The 21,165-nt window shown below is 46.5% G+C and overlaps 1 protein-coding gene across 6 annotated transcripts in view; it reads left to right on the plus strand.

Annotated features, from left to right (window-relative positions):
* The window catches only part of ERC1 (ELKS/RAB6-interacting/CAST family member 1), a 388,985-nt gene that overhangs the window by 358,289 nt on the left and 9,531 nt on the right, over window positions 1-21,165 (plus strand). The window contains exon 19 of one of the 6 annotated variants that reach the window (XM_082635268.1): window positions 2,477-2,713. The exons of the other annotated variants lie outside the window; for them this stretch is intronic. Within the exon in view, the coding sequence (XP_082491394.1) occupies window positions 2,477-2,536 (60 nt within the window). The 3' untranslated portion in view covers window positions 2,537-2,713. Of the gene's footprint in view, window positions 1-2,476; window positions 2,714-21,165 lie in introns of those variants that run through there. 6 annotated transcript variants of the gene reach the window in all.

Genomic DNA, 21,165 nt, shown 5'->3' on the forward strand with positions numbered 1-21,165 from the left:
CCTTTTGATATTAATAACCATGAAGTTTACATGCCACTGGAAGCCCGCTGGAAACAGAGCACACAGCCAGTTAATTTTAGAAACTCCACTACAAAATTTTGCAGAGAGACAGGGCATCTTAAAGCACGAACAGTGATGTATCAAAGTTTAACTGGCATTAAATTATTTCTTTGTGAAACAACTTGTCTTTGAAATGAAAAAAAGTATTTTAGCTCAGTCCTGTTTTCCAAATATGCCTGAATAGAAGTAATCAGTCTTTCTAAGGGGGAAAAAAATACCTTCAGGGTGAGGCCAAGGTAGAAAATCTCAAGCTAAGAGTTTTTTAGAAAGTTTTGAGTGAAAAACCAGGAGTTCAGTAGAAGGCATGCCATCCCACATGTTATCATCCAAACACTTTTGCTCACATACGTGAATCATGTTAATATTGTCACGTTTCCCCTTGGCTGATAACCTGCTTCAGTTACTGAAGTTGTTGCATGAGGTGTATGAAACTGTTATCTTCAGCAGCATCCCTGGAAAACCTGGGGAGCAGGTGACCAGGGTCATCTGTAAAGGGGCACAGCAACTAACCACACCTTCCATCAGCTTCTCCAGAGCAGTTAGAGTTTGGTGGAGAAACCAACCCATTTTCTGTCCCCTCTCTCCAAGTAAGATTTTAAGGGAGTGGTGCAGGCTGTCGAGAAAGATGACCTGTGATAATACAAAATGACTTGCCTATTGTGAGCAAGGTTTGACTTTAGTTTTTGAAGCCCAAGAAACATTAGATAGAGATCACCACTAAATATGCATGTTGGTTTATTTTGTGTGTGTGTTTTCTTTGGGGATATAGAGCCTTCTGCACCTGACATTTGTGTTACTCAACTCTGTATGTCCCATGCATTTCACTGCCGCCATGCTCCCCTTGGTCACACACCCCCATGAGGACAGGACAAAAGCCTTGTCTGTCTTTTTCAACACTGTTGTCTGTACGAAGAATAGTGCCTAGCACATAGTATCTGCTCAGTAAAGGTTTGTTGAAGGAATGAGAGAAAGTGAAGGAGAAAGGCAGGCAGGATACCGTCCATACTTCTTATCAAAGCAGAAGTCAGGCAACTTTCATTTGGCCTGATTCTTAAATGCACATCTTTCATTTGGCCTGATTCTTAAATGCACATCTCTTCTCACCCTATCCCTGAAGCATACAACAACTGACAGCCTTTTAAACTGTTAATTGACTTAACAGTTTTCACATTTGTGTCCTTTTGCTCATAATGGTCCCTCTGCCTGCTCTGCCCTTTCCTGCCTTGTCTCCCTGGGGAATATCTAAATAGGAATCTGAGTTTTTAAACTCAGCTCAAACATCATTTCTTTTATGAGTTCTTTCCTGAAACCCCAGGCCCAATGTGCCGCTCCCTCCTTAGGGCTTCTGTAGGACCTGTGGCACTCGTACTTACTAGTTTTCATATCTGTCTTCCCATTAGTCTAGGCTTTCTGTCAGCTGAGGACATGAACCGTATCATTTTCATCTTAAAATTCGCACCACGTCAGGTACTTGGTACTTGCTTACTAACTCAGATGAGTGAGTGAATTTTAGTGAGTTCTGCATAGTTTATTACTTTGTATTTCATAGTTATGATTCTTATTCCCTAACTAGATGAGTTTCTTCACTGCCAGAACCATGTCTTATATTTCTAAAGTGCCTGGCACAGTACTGTACATGTAAAGAATGCTTATTAGTATATACCTTGCTGAGTGTTTGTTTGGTGACCCAAGACAGTTTCCTCAGTGCCCTTCAGTAGCTTTGGATAATCTGACTATTGATGTCAGAAGAACCACTCAGACTCCATCCTGAGTTATGACCCTATTATCTGCAACTGCCTGGCCTACAGAAATATTACTTTACATCTGAAGATTTCCCAGAATTGTTTTGTTTCCTTTGCCCTCTTAGAGGCTGGCTATCTTACCACCTAAATTTATGGGTTTGTTTATTTTTCTTACCTTATCGGTTTTTGCTCTATGTATCTTGAAGCTCTGTTATTGAGTGCATACACATTAAGGATTGTTATATCTTCTTGATGACTTGACTCTTTTATCATGATGTACTATCTCTTTTCAAAGCTGGTAATACTCCATGCTCTGAAGTCTGCTTTGTCTAACATTAATGTAATCATTCCAGCTTTCTTTAGAATTGTGAGTGCACGATAAACCTTTTCTCATATATTTGCCTTTAAGCTGTCGACGTCTTTATATCTACAGTGAGTTTCTTGTTGACAACATATATTCACCAGCCTAGAGGACACAGGTCTAGGGGGCAAGGCTGTCTCTTCCTCCTTGATTTCAATAGGCCAGGCTGCCACCCAGGGCCAGAGGGCTGGAGCTGCCACCCCAGTGGGCCTGGAGGACAGCTTCCAGCCAAAGAGCCTTATTCTCAAGCCTTAAAATCTGATGAGGGACTTCCCTGGTGGTCCAGTGGTAAAGAATATGCCTTCCAATGCAGGGGACGTGGGTTCGATCCCTGGTCAGGGAGCTAAGATCCCACATGTTGCAGGGCAACTAAGCCCGCGCGCCACAACTACTGAGCTTGCGCACCTCAACGAGAGAGCCCGTGTGCCACAAACTGCAGAGCCCACGCTCTCTGGAGCCTGCGCACTACAACTAGAGAAGAGAAAACCTGCACACCACAAGTAGAGAGAAGCCCGCGAGCCACAACGAGTGATGCAGCAAAAGATCCCCCACCTGCCGCAATGAAGACCCGACGCAGCCAAATAAATAAATAAATAAATTTTTAAAAAATCTAATGGAATTTGACCTGCTAGGTTTTGGACTTGTTTGGGACCCATGATCCCTTTCTCTTCTTTCCAGGGTCTCCCTTTTGGAATGGGACAGCCTATGCCCATCCCACCATTGTATTTTAGAGCAGATAACTTGTCTGGTTTCAGCAGGTCCACATTTAAATTTTGCCTCAGGATGAATCATGTTTTTTAAGTCTCACCCACACTTGATTTAGATGATATTTACGTGAGATTTGGGATTTAGAGTTGATGCTGCAGTGGGTTAAGACTCTTGGGCTGTTGGGATGGGGGTGAATGTGTTTTGTGTGTGGGAAGAACATGAGTTTGGGGGGTACAGAAGGCAGGATGTTACGGGCTGAATTGTGTCCCCTGCAAAGTTTATATATTGAATCCCTGACTCCAAGAATGTGACTATATTTGGAGATCGAGCCTTTAAAGGTAATTAAGAAGATGCTGATAGGTGGGCCTTAATCCAATCTGATTGGTGTCCCTGTAAAAAGAGGAGATTGGGACATACAGAGACACCAGGGCTGTGTGCTCACAGAGGAAAAAAAAAAAAAAACGTGAGGACACAGCAAGAACGCAACCATCTGTAAGATAAGGAGAGGCCTTAAAAAAAAACAACCCTGCCAACACCTTGCTCTTGGACATCTAGCCTCCAGAACTGTGAGAAATAAATTTCTGTTGTTAAGCCACCCAGTCTGTGGTACTTTCTTATGGCAGCCCATGCAAGCTAATACCTTGTTTTTGAAAGATATTCTTCTCTGGGTATAGAATTCTAGATTGACTTCCTGTTTTTTTAATATTTTAAAGATGCTGTTCCATTTTCTTCTGGCTTCCATAGTTTCTATTGAAAAGTCTGCTGTATTTATGTGTGCGGGATCCCCCCCACCCTCTCATGTTTCTTTTTTCTCTGACTGCTTTCAAGATTTTTTTTTTAACCTTTTGTTTTCAACCATTTGAAAATAATGTGCCTATTTGTATTTTACATTATATTTCCTGTCTGTGCTAAAATCCTTTTTGAAATCTGTGTCCCTTGGGCTTATGTTTTGTTGTCTTTCATTAATTTTGGAAGATTCTTGGCTCTTATCTCTTCAGATATGTCTTTCGTCCCTTTCTCTCCCCTTTCTGTATCTACAATTATGTATTTGTTAGACCATCTGATATCGTTCCACATCTCTTCGATGTCTGGGGGCTTTTGTTTGTTTCTTTTGGGGATTTTTTTCATGTTACGTTTGGAGATTCCTGTTATCTGTTTGGATAATTTCTATCAATATGTCTTTAAGTTCATTTGCTGTTTTTGTGTCTCATTATTTTTTATTAAGCGGTAAATATTATATGTAAAAGAAGAGTAGAAACTGAGATTAATAACATTTATGTCTGGAAATAGGCAATTCCTCTTCTTCTATCAGACCATTAGCATTTGGGAACTGAGTCAAGTCAGTAATTGAGCTGGGTTTGAATTACTTTCATCGCTCCACAGGCTTTAAATTTTCCAGTGGTGAATTGTACATTTAGTGCAAAGTCTTGAATGCTGATTTTTCCTGGATTCAGTAGCTCCTTCATGCCTACACCACAGGGCTCCCCCTTCACACTCTTGTCCTCTCCCAGTGCAGGCTGCTCTCACCTGTTAATGCAAAATATAGTTAAAGTCTTTTTTGTACCCAGTTGCATTTTTCCTTTTTCATCTGCGGTGGCAACCAATGTCATGAACTGGTTCGCATTTTTACAGTCCACGTTTTTACCTTTTTAATATACATATTTGTTTACACGAACAATGTGCAGTATTGTTCAACGTGATATAAATTTGAAATAAATGACATCATACTACTCAGGCTATCTCTCTGTTCATTAGTGTTTACTGAACCTGAGCCTTCTAGTCACTTGCTATTGGAAGAAAAGATGTTGCTGAAATTTTTCAGATAAATGTAAGTCTCATACCATTTTAAGTATGGCTCTGGAGCCCTAGAGAAACTTTCTTTGAAAAAGTAGATTGAGGTTGTGTCAAAGTAGAATGCTATAGTGGTACAAAGTGGCTAGAATGAAGAAAAAGGTTTCATTAGGTTCAGTTTTAGATTTAAACATCTTCTCTGTTGATTCTAGGACAGCCCCATATTTGACCACTGTCTGTTATCTTCCAGAATCACAGCTCATAATTGAAATTCCAGGTCCACGTTTCCCACACCACACACTTTCTACAGAAGGTGTCTTGTTTTCTTTGCCAGGCCCTCTTGCCAACTCCTGGGCAGGAAACCTTGTTAGTGTTTCCATAAATCTGGCACTGACACTGGCCTATATATTTGGTGGGACCAAAAATTCGGGTGTGTTTGGCAGGCTGGGATCAAGGATTTGGGCCACATGGCCAGCATTTTTGGCAGGGCCAGGGCTGAGGATTCAGCTGGCATGGTGGCATTTGGAGGCAAGGACCAAGATGATGGTGCAGATGGTTGGGAGACTGGCTACATACAAGGAGACTGAACAAATGAGTAAGTATACTGAAGCTCATGGGAGCAGGCTTGTTACTCCAGGAGGAGGAAGTAACAAATACAGAAGGGTGAAGGCAAGTCCGGTGGCATTCAGTTGCTGTTGGAGGTGTCCATATGGACTCAGGGTTTTTGACAGATAATAGACTTAGCTTTCTCTGTGTGTACATTTGTGTGCTCATCTACATGGATACATGTGTGTATTTCCTAGTTTTATCTGCTGAAGCACCTAGAAGCAGTGACACACCAGTAACAAGGAGCTCACCTAGCTCCCAGCTCTTGGTTTATAGATGCCTTTTTTCACCAAAAGGAACCAGGGCTCCTTGGAGACATGGCTCAGCCTAGGACTGTGTGTGGCAAAGTACAACATAAATCCAGAGCATCTTATACCAGAAAGTAACAGAGTGTTCCAAGAGTGGCGGGGATATGTCAGAAGGACATGGTGGGGGGGACTTTCCTGGTGGTGCAGTGGTTAAGAATCCGCCTGCCAGTGCAGGGGACATGGGTTCGAGCGCTGGTCCAGGAAGATCCCACATGCCACGGAGCAACTAAGCCTGTGCACCACAACTGCTGAGCCTGCATGCCACAACTACTGAAGCCCACGTGCCTAGAGTCCATGCTCCACAACAAGAGAAGCCACCGCAATGAGAAGCCCCTGCGCCGCAATGAAGATTAGGCCCCGCTCACCGCAATTAGAGAAAGTCCACACACAGCAATAAAGACCCAACACAGCCAAAATAAATAAATTTATTTTTAAAAAAAGAAGAAGAGGAAGGACATGGGGTCTCCCAATAGCAAAATCTTCAGGAATTTGAGTAGCAAAATTAATAATAGTAACAAATTACAGCCCACTGAGTAGAACAGGAATCTGTGAGTCTGTACTAGTGTAGAGAAATCAGTAAGCAAACACATGGTGGGGCAGGGGCCATGCCCTGTAGTAGAATGCCAGCTAATACATGGAGAAAGAGTGGCGGAGTTAGAGAATCACCACTTGGCAACCATCACAGTAATAACTGATCTGAACTGGAATCATCAATGAACGTGAAAACCAGTGGGTGAAAGTTGGTTGAGGAACAAGATATTTGCGTAGTCTAAAAGTGTCTCTTCACACACGCACACAAAAAGTTATTTCAGTTAATTAGCACAAAATCCTTTTAGTTGATGTACATTGGAAAAACTTGGCAGACACCATCTAAACCCAAATGACTGAAGGTAATGTCACCTGTAGTGGGATAAATGAACGTTATGTCTTAATTCTAGGTATTAGCCAAATGGCACATATGTTGCTGAAACTTCCCCCAATTCAGCAAGCACAGAGACATAAAACACTAAACATGAGAGGAAAAAATGAAAAATTGTACTTTATCAAAACTTTAAACTTTTGTTCATCAGAAAACTGGGAGGAAATATTCACAATGTATATATTGAACAAAGGACTTCTATTGAGAAGATATTTTTAAAATCAGAAACAAAAAGACAAAACAACATAATTTTAAAATGAGCAGAAGACTTGAACCAGACAGTTCACAAGAGAAAATACACAAACCAAGCACACGAAAACAGTGCTCACATAAACGAAAGCCACAGTGAGATAGGGCAATTCCAAGAAAATGGCTAAAATTGACCAAATGTGAATTTTACACATTCACCAAATGTCCACGAGGGTGTGGAGTAGCTGGAACTCTATGTGCAGTGGTGAGGATGGTCCAAGGCTTTGAAAAGCTCTTAGGCAGTTTCTTGTTAAATTAGATACACACCTGTCCTATAACCCAACAATCCCACTCCTCCTTGTTTACTCAAGAAAAATGAAAACACGTCCACAAAAAGATGTGTACAAAATTGTTCAGAGCAGCTTTATTCGTAAAAGCACCAAACTGGAAACAACCCAAATGTTCATTAACAGAAGAGATTTTTTTAAATTACCATATATCATATAATGGAGTACTACTCAGCAACCAAAAGGAACGAACTACTAATACAAGCAACTTTATGAATGAATCTCAAAAACACTGTTAAGCAAAAGACGCCAGGTGCAAAAGAATATCTGATTAATGTCTGATTCCCTTTTTATGGCATTTCCAGAACAGGGAGAGCTCATCTGTGGTGATAGAAACTAGAATGCTGGACGCCTGTGGGAATTGACTGAAAGGGGTCCTGGGAATCTTTCTGGGACGATGGAAATGTTCTGTGTTTTGGTTGGTGAGACGGTCATGTGGGCATATATATTGATCAGAATTCATCAAATTGTACACTCTGATGTACAGAGATCTGTGCATCTTGCTGTATGTCAATGATAGTTTAATTCAAAACAAAAGCAGAAAAGTCACACCCCATTTCCAGTCTCCTCTCGAACTTTTTGAAGCAGTTCGACTGATAGGCAGATTCTGCTGAAAAGCTGAAAGTAGAATTTCTCCCTGGAGCACACGTCCTTTTTCCACCACGAATGCCAGCCCCCTGACGGCCGACGACGCTGGAATGAGCCCTCACTGGCCAGCTCGCTCCGTGGGTCACGGCTGTGGACTCCAGCCCCTTTCCCAGCACCCAGTCCAGTTTTGACCTTCAGGGAAGTATTGTTGCACAACTTGGCTCGGACGTCGTCGTCTCCTCGGAGCCCTTCTTCCATTTGTTTTCTCGATTTTGATCAGTGGCTGCTTGGCTTGCCCCTCTCTCTTCAGGGCGGTGAGTCTGGGATGGTTGATGCCGGGCTGGCACTGGGCCCTCATTCTGGGGGCTCGTGGGTCGTCAGTCACGACGTGACACTCTTCTCTCGTGAATGCATCTGCACAGATCGTCGTAGCCCGCAAGTGGGCCACGTGGACATGGGAGCTTTTGGGGGCAACGGGGAGAGAAAACGAGAGAGAGAAGAATGGGTTCTTTATGGGCAGCAAACTCTGTCCTGGTTCCCAGCCTGCATGTTTCTGATCTGGTTTTCTTCTCTTTGCGATGTTTGCACTTGTTTCCTCGGCTCCGACATTGAACTCTTGTCCAAAAAGACCAAGAGCGGCGGAGCATGAGGGGCTGAGCGAGGTGACCAGTGATCCAGCAGCAAGAGCTGCAGGCCCTGAGGACAGGTGGGGTCTGTGCCTGACTGGGCTTGGGGATGGAGTGTGTGTGTGTGTGTGTGTGTCTGTCTGTCTCACGTTTATGAGAAAACCCTGTGGGGCAGCCTCACTCTTTCTCTCCCCTCTGCTCTCACAGTCTGGCACTCTCCCCTCCTTCTGACAGCTTCCATTAACCTTTTCATGCAAAGAGCAGAGTATCTTGCCAGCTGGATGTTGAAAATCTGGCAGAGAAGAGATTGTTCTAAAAAGGAAAAAAAAAAAAAAGGAGGTAGAAGCGCTGGGAGACCCCACGAGAGAGGACAGGGCCTGGCCAGCTGCTGGCTTGGGCCCTGAGACCCTGAGCCTGTTGCCTGACTTCTGGTAAAACCCCCTAAAACAAGGTTGTGGGGAGGAAGAGGAAGTGAGGATTTGAACGTAGAGGAGGTGAGGAACTCGCTCACACAGTTGAAATGACACAGATACTAATCCTTCTTTGCAAGTCACTCCTGACCTGAGGGCAGCTGAATGGTGGACACATGAAAGGATACACCTAAATAGGAGCAAACTTAAAGGCTTTGTGCTAAACGTGCTACGTCATCTTGTTTGTGGAGAGAGAGAATACTGTATTACGAGACTCAGCTAGACCAGAGCTTTTTTGATACAAAAGATCCCTCCAGACCATCTCCTCCCTTAACTTATCTCAGAGAAGGGGATTCTGCTGTTTCTCTCTTGTCCACAGTCTCTCCCTCCCCATCCTGATCCTCGTCACCAGGGCCTGCCCCCAGCTGGCCGAGACTAAATAAAAATGAACGTGAAACACCTACTGTGAATTCAGGTGTCCTGTGCCCTCAGCTTCACAGCAAAGAGGGCAGGAACCTTTAATTTTGTTTCCATTAGCTTGATCTTGCACTGGACCCTTTAGGGCTCTGAAATAGGAATATGGAACATTTTTTAATTATGAAGCTCTGTATTTATAGAGATCTTAATATTTTTTAGCTGCCCTGTGTTTTTCCTTTGTGTTGAGAGTATTCCCACGGAAGGAGGAGGTCAGCGCTTGTGATTCCCCGGAGATCCTGCAGGAGCAGTTAGTTACCATCTTGGAGTTTTCATGAGTCTTGACAACTCCTACAGTCCAGCACATTGACTTACAGAGATAATGCAGGGAAATTTACCCTTGCGAACGTCCAGAAACTGGCCCGGGGCAGGGACTGCCTCCTCAAAGCCCGTGGAGCAGAGAAACCTTGGAAACGGCAGTTTTCCCATCTAGTCAGGGCTTTGAAATAAATTGTCCTTAGCTTTCCTCAAACCACTATTTAATTCTTTACCAAAGGTTTGGTGGGACAGTCTAGAAACAGAAGTCACTTAAACGTCTAGTGGGCAGTGTCCAGCATGGTCCCAGCCACATCTCTGCCCCAGTGCACCTGCACGATGCCAAGCTTCATTGTCACGCTGGCCATATGTATGTACAGCAGAATTCTTAGGGGAGACCTGTGTGAATTTCAAAAAAGGAAAAGGTGTTGGACCACACCCCTCTCCCAGTTTACAGACAGTGCTGCTGTTCCCCCCTAGACTCCCTGTGCCCCCTGACCTAAAGCGCTGCTTCCCCAGAGAGTGGGGGACATACTGCCACAACCTCCCTCCAGGTGTCCCCTCTTCCCAGCGACCCAGTCCCCACTTGCTGCTGTTCTGACTTGTCCCTGGTACTCGCTGAGCCTCTAAGCGACTCTCCTGCACCTCTTGTAGGAACATCAGGGCCGCTGGAGCAGTGAGGTTTTTCTCCCTGAACCCCTTCCAGTGCTAAGTGGGAAAGATGGGACCAGGCCACACTCACTTGCCACTGGGGCAAGTGAAGATGTGTTTCTGATGCAGGAGTTGGGACGCAGAAGGCATCTTCCAATATATAAAATGTTACGAGTGATGGTTAGGTTTTGTGATGGTTAGGTGACACTGCTCACCAACGATACTGTATTAGCTTGTAAGGCCGCCATAACAAAGTACCACAGACTGGGTAACTTAAACAACAGAAGGTAGAAGGTAGAAGTCCAAGATCAAGGTGTCAGCAGGGTTGGTTTCTCCCGAGGCCTCTCTCCTTGGCTTGCAGACAGCCGCCTTCTTACTGTGTCCTCACGTCGGCCTTCTTCCATGCAGGTACATCCCCGGTGTCTCTGTAGGTGTCCAAGTTTCCTCTTTTTCACAAGGACACCAGTTAGATTGGAGTGGGACCCACCCTAACAGCCTTATCTGAATTTAACCACTTTAAATCACTTCTCCAAATACAGTCGCATTCTAAGGTTTGGGGGTTAGAGCTTCAACATGTGAGTTGGGGGAGGGGACATGACTCAGCCCATAACATTATGGCCAGTAGCCCATGGGGCCTCCTGGGGCCCTAACTACCACTTAAGTAATTATTTCAGCGTTTCAAACAACCAACTTCCAAGCAAGCTCTGGAGACGGCCCTCCACATAAATCACGAGGCCCGCCTATTAAGAGGGAGGGGGTGCTGGAGAGTCTTGCTCACATCCACTAATTACAGAATCCTCCCTTGGGTGGGGGGAGGTGGGGATGCAGGGCCTGCTGGTGATGTCAGTCCAGAGTGCCCTGTGACACAACTTAGAAACTGGACCTTTCTTTAAAAGCTGTGTAATAGACACAAAGGCATAAAGTATGAAGCAGATGCTTGCTTAGTGAATGAATGAAATCAGGAATTTTCTGGAGATAAGATAGTGGCATTCTTCTGCACCGTATAAATGCTATCTTACTGATTTGTCTACCTCTTTTTAAAGACCACTTTGGCACAAGAGAAAATGCCCCACCTAGCGTGAGCTCCTGGTGAAAGGGAGCCTGTAATTTTAACACTGAAGATAACAGATTTTGCCGTAAATTGAAGTCACCCTAAAAATCAGGTTTTGATGGACGGGATTTTTCATGGGGTTCTTTTTAAAGATAAATAGTGGTTTTAATGTTATCAAACTAAAAAAAAAAAAATGTTTTCTAATAGAAACTCTCAGCCAAACTTAAATGCTAAGATCTTACTGCCGTCTTAACAGAAAAGCAGGCTATGGTGTCAGCTTAAGGTAGGGGGTGGGGTATTTGATGGAGCCCCTGCCTGACGGTCACTGGTTCAGTTTATTCCTTTGAATCAAGCATCTCTCCGAGGTTCGTACCTTTTTAAGTGCAGGCGTTTCTAGGAAGCGCAGCACGGTGTCTCCCACGTTAGCCTGCCCGAGGCTCCTGAACACTAGGATGACAGGAACGGTGAGTGGCTGGGAAGAGGAGAGTTCAGACGGAAACAACGTGCCACGTTAAAAACCAGCTTAGTCTCCACTGTGACCCAGGCCTGGTGATAAAGCATCATCGTCCTTAGGGTTCGCTGATGTCGGCCTGTCGCACAGCTGAAGTCCACAGCAGCCCTCTGCAAGTGTTTAGCCTAAATTTGAGTCCACAGATATTTATTCATAAGATTAAGTTTGGCACAGATGGGCGTCAGGATGCACCTTGTGGGAAGGCAGGGAGTCACTGAAAAGACGGTATCACCGAAAAGACAGGGTATCGAGTTTTCTGGAGCGTCCTGTGATGAGAGCCGGACAAGGAGCCGGGAGAGGAGACCCTTCCGACCCTCCAGTCTCGGGAGCTCAGCTGGGTCCCGTGTTGTTCCGTCAGGAGCAGCTGCGTTTACTCAGCCTCATCCCCTGCCCCTGGCTCTTTGCATGTGAGGGAGCTGAGGTGGACACGACAGGACTTGCCCGGGAAGATGAAGCCGAGGGGTCAGATGGGGCCTGGACGTTTCCCTCCGTCCCAGACCTGTCCCCACTACATCCCCCTGTAGTCCCCGGGGGAGAAAACCCCCTCCACCTGCCAGAGGACGCCCCCGAGACAGGCGTGTTCTCGGTGGCCGCGTTAAAGGGCTGCCGGGCGTCGCCGTCGGGCTCAGGCCGCGTGGGTGGAGGCATGGACGCCTGTCTGTCCCAGGCCCCGTGTGCTGACCAAGTACTGGGACTTTCTTCGGGGAGGAAAGTGAATAGGAGGTCATTAAAATGCCTGTCCGGAGATTTCTTTAGCCTCCCTCGGGGCTGTGGCTTTGCCAGCCCCGGCCTGCTCCCCGCGCGGTTGGCTCCTGAGCTCTGTCCTGTCTGGTGACACGGGCCGCGGGGTAGCCGGAGAGCCGCACGCAGGGGCCGCCGGGCCATGTGCCCGGGGCGGTCCGTGCGCCACCCTGTCACCCCCGTCTCCTCTTGCCCGCGCAGAGCATCCTTGCTCACCGGGCCGCTGCTGAAGGTTGAGCCCGCCTCCCTCTCCAGCTGCCGCTTCGCGAAGCTCGGGGACCGCCCCCCCTGCAGGGGCTGGGAGAAGCTTCCTGGGAGTGCTGTGCACTTCCCTTCTCACCGCGGCCATTCCCGCTGCATGGAAACCACACTGTGGGAGGCCGCTCGGGCCCTGCAGCACCGTGGCTTCGCCCACGCTTTCCAGGGGACTGTGCTCCCCGTGTGCTGAGCCTTGAGCATCCGCTGAGCCAGATGAGACTGGAAGGTCCCTGGGTTTCTCCTCTCACCCTTCCTCACCTAAGGAAACATGACTGCAGAAGTCCTGAGCTTTAGGAGGCCAAGGGAATATTTTTCTTTCAAACCCAGCTTTCCCCAAGAGCTTTCAAATCACATCACATTGTCTTCCCTTTAGCACCCAAAATTAACCGTCCAGGCCCCGCCCCACCAGCCTTTTCCACGTCAGCACAGGTGCCTATCCTCACGTTGTGCCCACCCCATCACCATACATGGTCCTCCAGACGATGGTCACATGTACCCAGGGGTCACTCAGAACAGCCCACACGGCCCCAGAGCCTGAAGCGGTAGTGGCACCCCTTCCATGGCCCTTCTGAATTGCTGGGCCAGGAGCTTGTAAAAGGTCATTTTGTCATCTTACCAGGGAGTTGGGAGACACCACCCAGGGAATGTGTCAGGTTGGCACTTAAAAAAAAGCAAAAATCAAACAAGATCCATGGTTCCCTGAGGGAGCCTTGCCAGTCTCTCCCCGTCACGCTGGCCCTAGAATCGGGTGCCACGTGCTGGACATGGAATGTGCACTGAGCACGTGCCACTGCAGTGGAGGCCGCTTCCCTCTCTGGACCTGCTCAGCCGCAGTGATTCATAGGCGTGGATTAACTGTGTGCTGGTTTAGCACTTAAATCTCAGATGCAGCAAAGCCTTGTCCTTATCGTCCTGATGGCCTCAGCATTAGATTTCTTAGTTGTTTGGGTGGTTTGTTTCCTGTTTTTAATCCTCTCCCTTTGACACGTTTCGTTTCTGAAACCAAACCAAACACGCTGGCCTGGCCGGCCTGGCCTGGCCAGCCTGGCCTGGCCGTGTCCAAGATTCTCAGAACCCTGCTGCTGCTCTGATGGTCCCTTTGACAGAGAGGGACATTCTTCCCCGTGTGGATAACTACAGGCTCTTAAAGTGAATGTCTCTACTCACGTCAGTTAACAGGTTTGTAGGAGGTGGTGTGAGGTGTTACCAATTAAAATCCTGCCTGGCAGGAATTCTGCTTCCCCATTTAAACCTCTGTACTTTCTCCAGCCTCCAGTGCTGTCCCAGCAAGTCTGGACTGGGAAGTGGTCCGTCTCTGCCTCAGGAAGCACTGCATCTAAACGCCCCACCCACATGGGTACCTGGCTTGCTCTTTTCAGCTTTATTGGGATACAACTGACAGATAAAATTGTAAGATGTTCAAAGTGGACAATGTGATGATTGCTATACATATACATTGTGAAAGGATTCCCCTCATCAAGTTAACTAACACATTTCTCATCTCACATTACTTACCTTTTCTAAAGTTCTACTTAGCAAATTTCAGTTACACAATACCGTGGTATCACCTATAGTCACAACTGGCTTGTTGTTTGAATGGGATGATACGTCAGATTCCTTTGGTGTTCTGCAAGGTTTTTACACAAGAGAGGATTCCCCATTCTCTTCCCACCCCCCCATTCTCTTGATTCTTGAAATTTAATGTATAGGAGGCCAATCAGCCCAATGTAAACCTCCTACTGGGTTTGGGCGGGGGGTGTCTCTTCCCACTTTTATCTTTTGTAGCCATGTCTTCTGTCTCCTCCTCTGTTCACTCCCTTCCCTAACTCGTTCAGAGAAGGTATAACATCTGTATCAAGACAGAACCTTTCTGGAAAGAGAGTAACCTGGGAGGTTGAATATCACGAAAAAGAACTCAGATTATCTCAGCCAGGGAAGAATACTTCAGGCAGGAGCGCATCCAGCATTTTAGAAGTGTCTAGACCTAAGTAGGTTAGAAATTAAGACAGTATGTTAGTGACATCTGCAAGTACAGAACAGAATTATCAGCAAGCAGAAGTTTGTGCTGGTTTATGTACAGATAACTGTGTCTGAACCTGGACTGTTGCATCACTGTCTGTACCTGGTTCCAGCTCCTGCTGTATCCAGGTGTTAGCAGCCTGTGTTTTGGTCCCTAGATCCACTGACCCCAGTTCACCTGGGTCCCTTGACTCCAGGTTGTTGACTCTCACAAAACCGTGACTGACACTAACCTTCAAAAGATGATAAGCCACAGTGACATGCCGACTCTAAGCGGTCCGGTGGTTAGCCAGCAAGACCAGCTTCCTTGTAAAACTTGCCTCAGGCAGGAGAGATACCCTCTTTTTCTCTCCGGAGCACTTGTGCGTCTGGAGACGGCAGTTTGGTCCCTGACCGCTTGCTGGCAGCGCGTGAAGGACGAGCCCCAGGTTTCCCGGGGTGCACGCTCCATCAGCCTGAACTGCACCGTCACCTCTTTAGGCCTTGCTCGCCTCACTTTAAGGTTAGAGAATTGACCTGCGGGTTCTGTTAGCTCCTGTCCAGGCTTTTGATTCTCAGTTTTGGAATCGGCCTGCTTTTAGGTCTGGTAGTTCCACTGTTTGATATTTTGTAGGGGAGGGGGTTAGTGTAGAAACTAAATTGTGTGCTTTGTACTAATACAGAGTCACAAAAAACCCTCTCTGCCTTCGGGGCTAGGGGGTTGCCAGTACCACACTGCAGGATTTTCGGTGCCATAGCCGGGAAGCAGAGAAGCTCTTGGTTTGTTTTTATTTTTGTTTAGGTTTTTTTTGTCTGTTGTTTGTTTGTTTGTTTTGCGGTACGCGGGCCTCTCACTGTTGTGGCCTCTCCCGTTGCGGAGCACAGGCTCCGGGCGCGCAGGCTCAGCGGCCATGGCTCACGGGCCCAGCCGCTCCGCGGCATGTGGGATCTTCCCGGACCGGGGCACGAACCCGTGTCCCCTGCATCAGCAGGTGGACTCTCAACCACTGCGCCACCAGGGAAGCCCCTCTTTGTTTAGTTTTTAACCATTGAAAAATCTAGCTCCCCTAAGGCACATGGCAAGCATTCATTCAGTAACCGTTTAGGGAGCACCCGCTACGTGCCAGGCTTAACGTGCTCTTGGCATTACTGGGAAGTCATTTATGATTTTCATGCTTCGGGAGGCCTTAGTGCCGGGGCTTTCCTCCTACCTTGCTACCTGTCGTGAGGTGAGGGAAGGAGAGGAGGAAGTTCCTTTATTTCACCAGATTGAATCTTGAGGAAATCGCTGTGCAGAGGCCTGTTGTCATCAGTGAAACTGACTGTGGATCCCCTTGGTGGAATGGACTCTTGTTTTTATTGCATCGTTTTGTTCCAGATTCATCATGGAGGAGCAATGACACGTTGTTTACTTTTGGCCTAAGCAACAACAGTCTTTCCTTCTTTAGGAAGACAAATCCAGACACTGCCGGGCAGAGGGGTTCATTGCAAGGCAGGGAAGGGGGAGGGGAAGGCCCAGCAGCAACTTCACAGTCACCACCGCATCCGGTCATCTTGCGGAGTCCGGGGCAGGGTGGCAGCTGCTTCAGGCTCTTAACGGTAGGCAGCTGGGGTTGGGGGAGACGTTGGGAAGGAAACTGGGAGATTCAAGCTGCAAGCTTGGACTTGAAATACAAGGAAGGGAGGGCCTTGGAGTTTATCGTAATCTGTGGGGAGTATCGTAGGACAGATTCTTCAAGGGCAACTTTCATTTTCCCTGTTACTAAATGCTAGAGGGATTCTACAGAGCAAAAAAAGTGACCCAATTCCTGTAGAAAAGTAAATGAAATATTTACTACCTGGGTATGAAATATCCGCCATCCTGTCAGGTCCCTCTGACCATGTAAGTTTTATGTTTTATTCAGCAGATAATTATGACAAAATACATTGCAATTTATTCTAGTTGTTCGAAAATCCAAACTCGGGGTATTTCATGTCTTCATATCTCCTGGGTAAATGTAGTTAAGCAGCCTGCTAATTGGGGCTGGGGACTGTAACCCAGATCTGGCCAGGATAGAGGACCACTTCGGCTTGACCGTCACTTCTGGAAGGCTCCAGTCATCATGTCCGTTTACAGCTCAGACCTCATGGCCTCTGCATCCTGGGACCTAGCTGTCAAAAACTTCAAGTTCAGATTCAGATTAAACAAAACTGAGTGTAATTTCCCACCCACCACCAAACGAGCTGCAGAAACAAATTAACCTGAGTCACTACCAAGCACGACTGAATCTGTTCAGTCAGGTTTCTTGTAACCATCCCTCCATCCTCCTCTTTCACCTCATCATGTGTCTGTGAATAGAGGACTATTTGCCTTGAAATAAGGCTTTTTCTCTCTTTTAAGCCTTCCCTTTTTCACGGGTTTCTGTTCGCTCTCCCTTGGCCTTGACTCGGCTGTGGAGAGAGGCCGCCCCTGCCCTGAAACCCTGACTTGTGCTGGCGGTGGATGTTCTGGGCAGTTTCAGGCCTGTCAGCCCGTCCTCCGCTGTACCTCTGCCCCTCCGTCCCGCCCGGCTGTGTCCGGATCATCCTTCCACTGTCAGCTCTGCTCTCTGACAGCTGTCCTGATGTGGAAAGCAGGAAGGGGGCTGGAGTGGTCTCTCTCACGGTCAGCCTTTCATGACGTGTCTTTGTGGAGTGTGAGGCTGTGAGGTATCCTCTCTGAAATGCCGTCTTCCCTGGGCAGCGGTGGAGGCTGACACGCCCCCCCTGCCTTTCTGCTACACACCCTCCCACGTGTGTTGCTTTGAGCATCCAGATTGGGTTGCTGTTGCGTTTGTGATTCTTGGCTGGAGTCCCTCTAGAAATCATATTACTACTCTGAGGGCTGGAATAGCTACTAAGAACAGAATACATTATCATAACATTCAGCAGACAAAGCCAGAAAGTTCCTGCCAGAGGCCACCTTGGTATCCTGTGCTTGCGCCATATTCTGTCTTTTGGGAATTTTAGCAACGTGGGTGTTACCATGGACAGTTGATGTGTCCTGCTACAAGGCCTGCACCATCAGACAGTCTTGATTTGGAGATGCTTCAGATTTGTCTTAAAAAGCTCTTGGGAAAGTTATGGGTGTTTTCCCCCAGGATTAGCATCTTTTCCTTTAGTTCATTCTCCAGTTGTTTTTCGATTGTCTGCTATGTGCAGGTTGTTTTGCTAGGCAGACATGGTATGTAAAAAAGAATTCATTGAGGAGCTTGCTGAAGAGTTGGGGAATTGAACATGTAGCGAACTCTTGAAACGAGACAAAATGAATACTTCAGCAGTGTTCACCTCTGAAAAGGGATGTCTCCACAGACAAAAGGGGCGAATGATCTCCACCAGGAAGAATAAGTTAGATGGGGAAGAGGGAGGTGTAGGAGGTAAGATTGTCCACACCCCAGGGTGAGGGAACCTCATCAGAGTGAAAGCAAAGGCAGAGGGTGGCACGGACATACCAGGAGATGAAATTGGAAAAGTAGGATGGGGCCGGAGGGTGGCTGCCATGCCCAAGAGATTGGACTCTGTTGTAGGTAGGAAATCACTTAAGATCTTGGAAGAGGAGTGAACCTAATCCAACCTGTTTTAGAAAGATTACTCCTACAAACCAAGGTTGAAATGATTGTGAAGCTATTGCAATAAGCAAAAGATGCTAAGATATGAGAGCCTGTGTTAGGGTTGTGACCAGGAGATCAGCAAGGAAGAAACTAAACTGAAAGAAACGTGGCCTGGAAAAGGCGCTAACAAGAATTTCACAGAAGACGAAATGGCCAATAAATATATTTTTAAATGTTTCGCCTCTATTTTTGGCTTCATCACAAATGAAAAGAACTATAAAGAACTGCAAACGAAAGCAGCCCTGTCATATTGGCAAGGTTGAGGGGGGTGTGTGACCCCAGTGGACCGGGAGGCTGGGAAATGGTCATCCTTATTTGTTGACTGAAAATTAGTACAACTGTTCTGAACAGTTTTGTAACATGTCAGAAACTTTAAAAAGGTGTATACCCTTTGACCCAGGAATTCTAAGAAAACAGTCACAGATATGCAAAGATTTATGTACAGAAAATTTCAACACATTAATATTTATAGTAGTGAAAAACTGAAAACAAACTACATTTCTAATAATGGAATTAGTTAAATTACAATACATCCATTAAAAGGATTACAATGCAGCCCATTTAAAAATTGGGTTTTAGAAGAATACTTAATCACATGACAAACTATTTTTAGTCATTATTAAGTGAAAAGAACAGTTTATTAAACAGTATGAACACTATGATTTGATGTATAAGTGAAACATTCACAAAAAAGTGTTTATCAGGCATTTGAATGTTAGTCTGAAGCTCGGGAGAAAGAAGGGAGCTACAATTATACATACCTTGAAAATGGTTAAATTTAGGTCATATGAGGGTTATTATACTGTTCTGTTTTGTATATGTGTGCAGTTCTCTGCTAAATAAAAACATCTTACAAAACCCACCTGAAAAGAAATAATTAAGTTGGCAAAGAAAGTAGATGAAATGTGCTGGTTCACTAAAGCACGTAGAGCAGACCCGGCCGGGATCCATGTCCAGCAGGTTAGTCGCTATGATTATTGAACTGCATGGAGCGAGGATGGACAGGGTGACCCAAGGGCAACAGAGGACAGTCTCCTTAGGCCTCAGGGAACCCCTGCGTGTCGGGCCGGAAGCAGAAAGGGGAGGAGCAGCCGTGGGACAGGGAAGAAACGCACAGATGGACTAATGGACAGGTAGAGGAGAGCCAGGAAGCCCGGGAGGGAGAGTTCAGAGCAGGTGTCCCCAGGGCCAAGTGTCCAGGGGGGCTTGTGTTGGACGAAGACCAGCGACCGACAGGTGGTGCTGTTAGGGGATCCTTGAGGTTCGGTTTGGTTTGGAGTCTTAGGGTTTGAGGTATGACAGCTACACAGAATATACTACAGGAGTCGTATGTGTACAAGTCTGTGCGTTTACACGCTCGTGGACCGAGCACCGGGCACAAGAGGCAGAGCTGCTTTCCAGTCACAAGTGCACCTCCCGGAGCAGCCTGCCTTCAGCGCCACAGGCTGGCTTTGCCTGTTTCTAAGCTTTATATGCCCAGGATCACCCAGTGTGAACTCTGCTGTCTGGCTTCCGTTCAGCAGCACGTTGTGCGTGGGTGTGGTTCATCCATTCTCACCGCTGACACTGCACTGCGTGAATATCCACAGTTAGTTGATCATTCAGTTGTTGATGGACATTCGGGTTACTCCCAGGATTGGGCTAATCCTCTGGATTCTCTGTTCTGTTCCTTTGGTCTCTGTGTCTGTTCTTGTGCCAGTCGCAAGCTGTGTTAATAACGGGAGCTTTGTGTTGTAGCAAGATTTCTCCATGATCGTTCCCCAAGGTTGCTCGGGCTGTTCTGGGCTCTGCATTTCCTCTCGCACTCTGAGTCAGCGTGTCAGTTACACACACACACACACACACACACACCTGCCGTGGTTGTGATTTAAATTACGCTGAATCTATAGGTAGTTTGGGCAGAACCAACACTTTTACAAATTTGAGCCTTCCAATCTGTCATCATGTCGTATTCCTCCATTTAAGAGCTGTGTTACTTCTCCAAATAACGTCCTGTGGTTTTCAGCATAGAAGTCTTAGTTTAGCAAACTTTGGAGAGAGCAGTTTTGGTGAAATGGCAAAAACTAAATTCTGAGACGTTAAGGAGGGAAATGAGAAACAGAGGTAGCAAATGTAGACTGTTCTTTTAGATGTTTGATGGTGAAAGAAAGGAAAATTGGTCTCGCCTGTGATATGCAGACTCAGAAAGTTTGGATGAGAGTGCCCCCTGAGGCTGTGGTCGAAGATCGGGGAGAGCAGAGGTTGGAAACAGAATTAGTTGACGGAACAGAGACGTGGGAGGTGGTCAAGGTAGCCTGGAGAAGGAGGAAGAACAGCAGTGTCGTGGGGTCGTTTTGAGGTAGGCTGTGTCAGGCCTGCGTTGCCGTAGTAACGGTCCTCAGGCTCGTGGCTGCTGGCACCGTGAGCTGTCCTGAGCCGTGCCCTTTGCCACCGACAGCAGCAGGCCCACGTGCAGGACGCTGCCCTCCGGTCATCCTGACCCACATTTCCAAGCCCCTGTTTCTTTTAGCAGAGCCTGTATTCTGTTTTCTCTATTGGAGGCACATACTTGTACATCTCTTACTACAAGAGTCCCTTCCTCCAGAGCATCTTAGTTCACTTAAGGTTAAGTAGAAAGAGGCCCAAGACACTTGAGGAAGGTTTTGTGTTAGATATTCTATATATGGAGGAAACGGAGATGCTGAGGTACGGGACTTAATGCTTACATTACAGAAGGAGCTTGCGGGATTCGTGGGAACAAGTTTGTTTTGCAGTTTAGTGGAAATTAATTTACTTGGAGATGTTTTTAGGGTTGTTGTTGTTTGTCTTTAGATGCAAAGCCTTCAATACATACAGGGAAAATTGCATCTCTGTATCTAGCAGGGAGATTGTGTAAACCTACATGCTACGTATAATTATAATGTTTTTAAGAAAGTAAACAAGGGCTTCCCTGGTGACGCAGT

Source organism: Mesoplodon mirus (assembly GCF_964341445.2).
Source record: "Mesoplodon mirus genome assembly, chromosome: 11".
NCBI lineage: Eukaryota > Metazoa > Chordata > Mammalia > Artiodactyla > Ziphiidae > Mesoplodon > Mesoplodon mirus.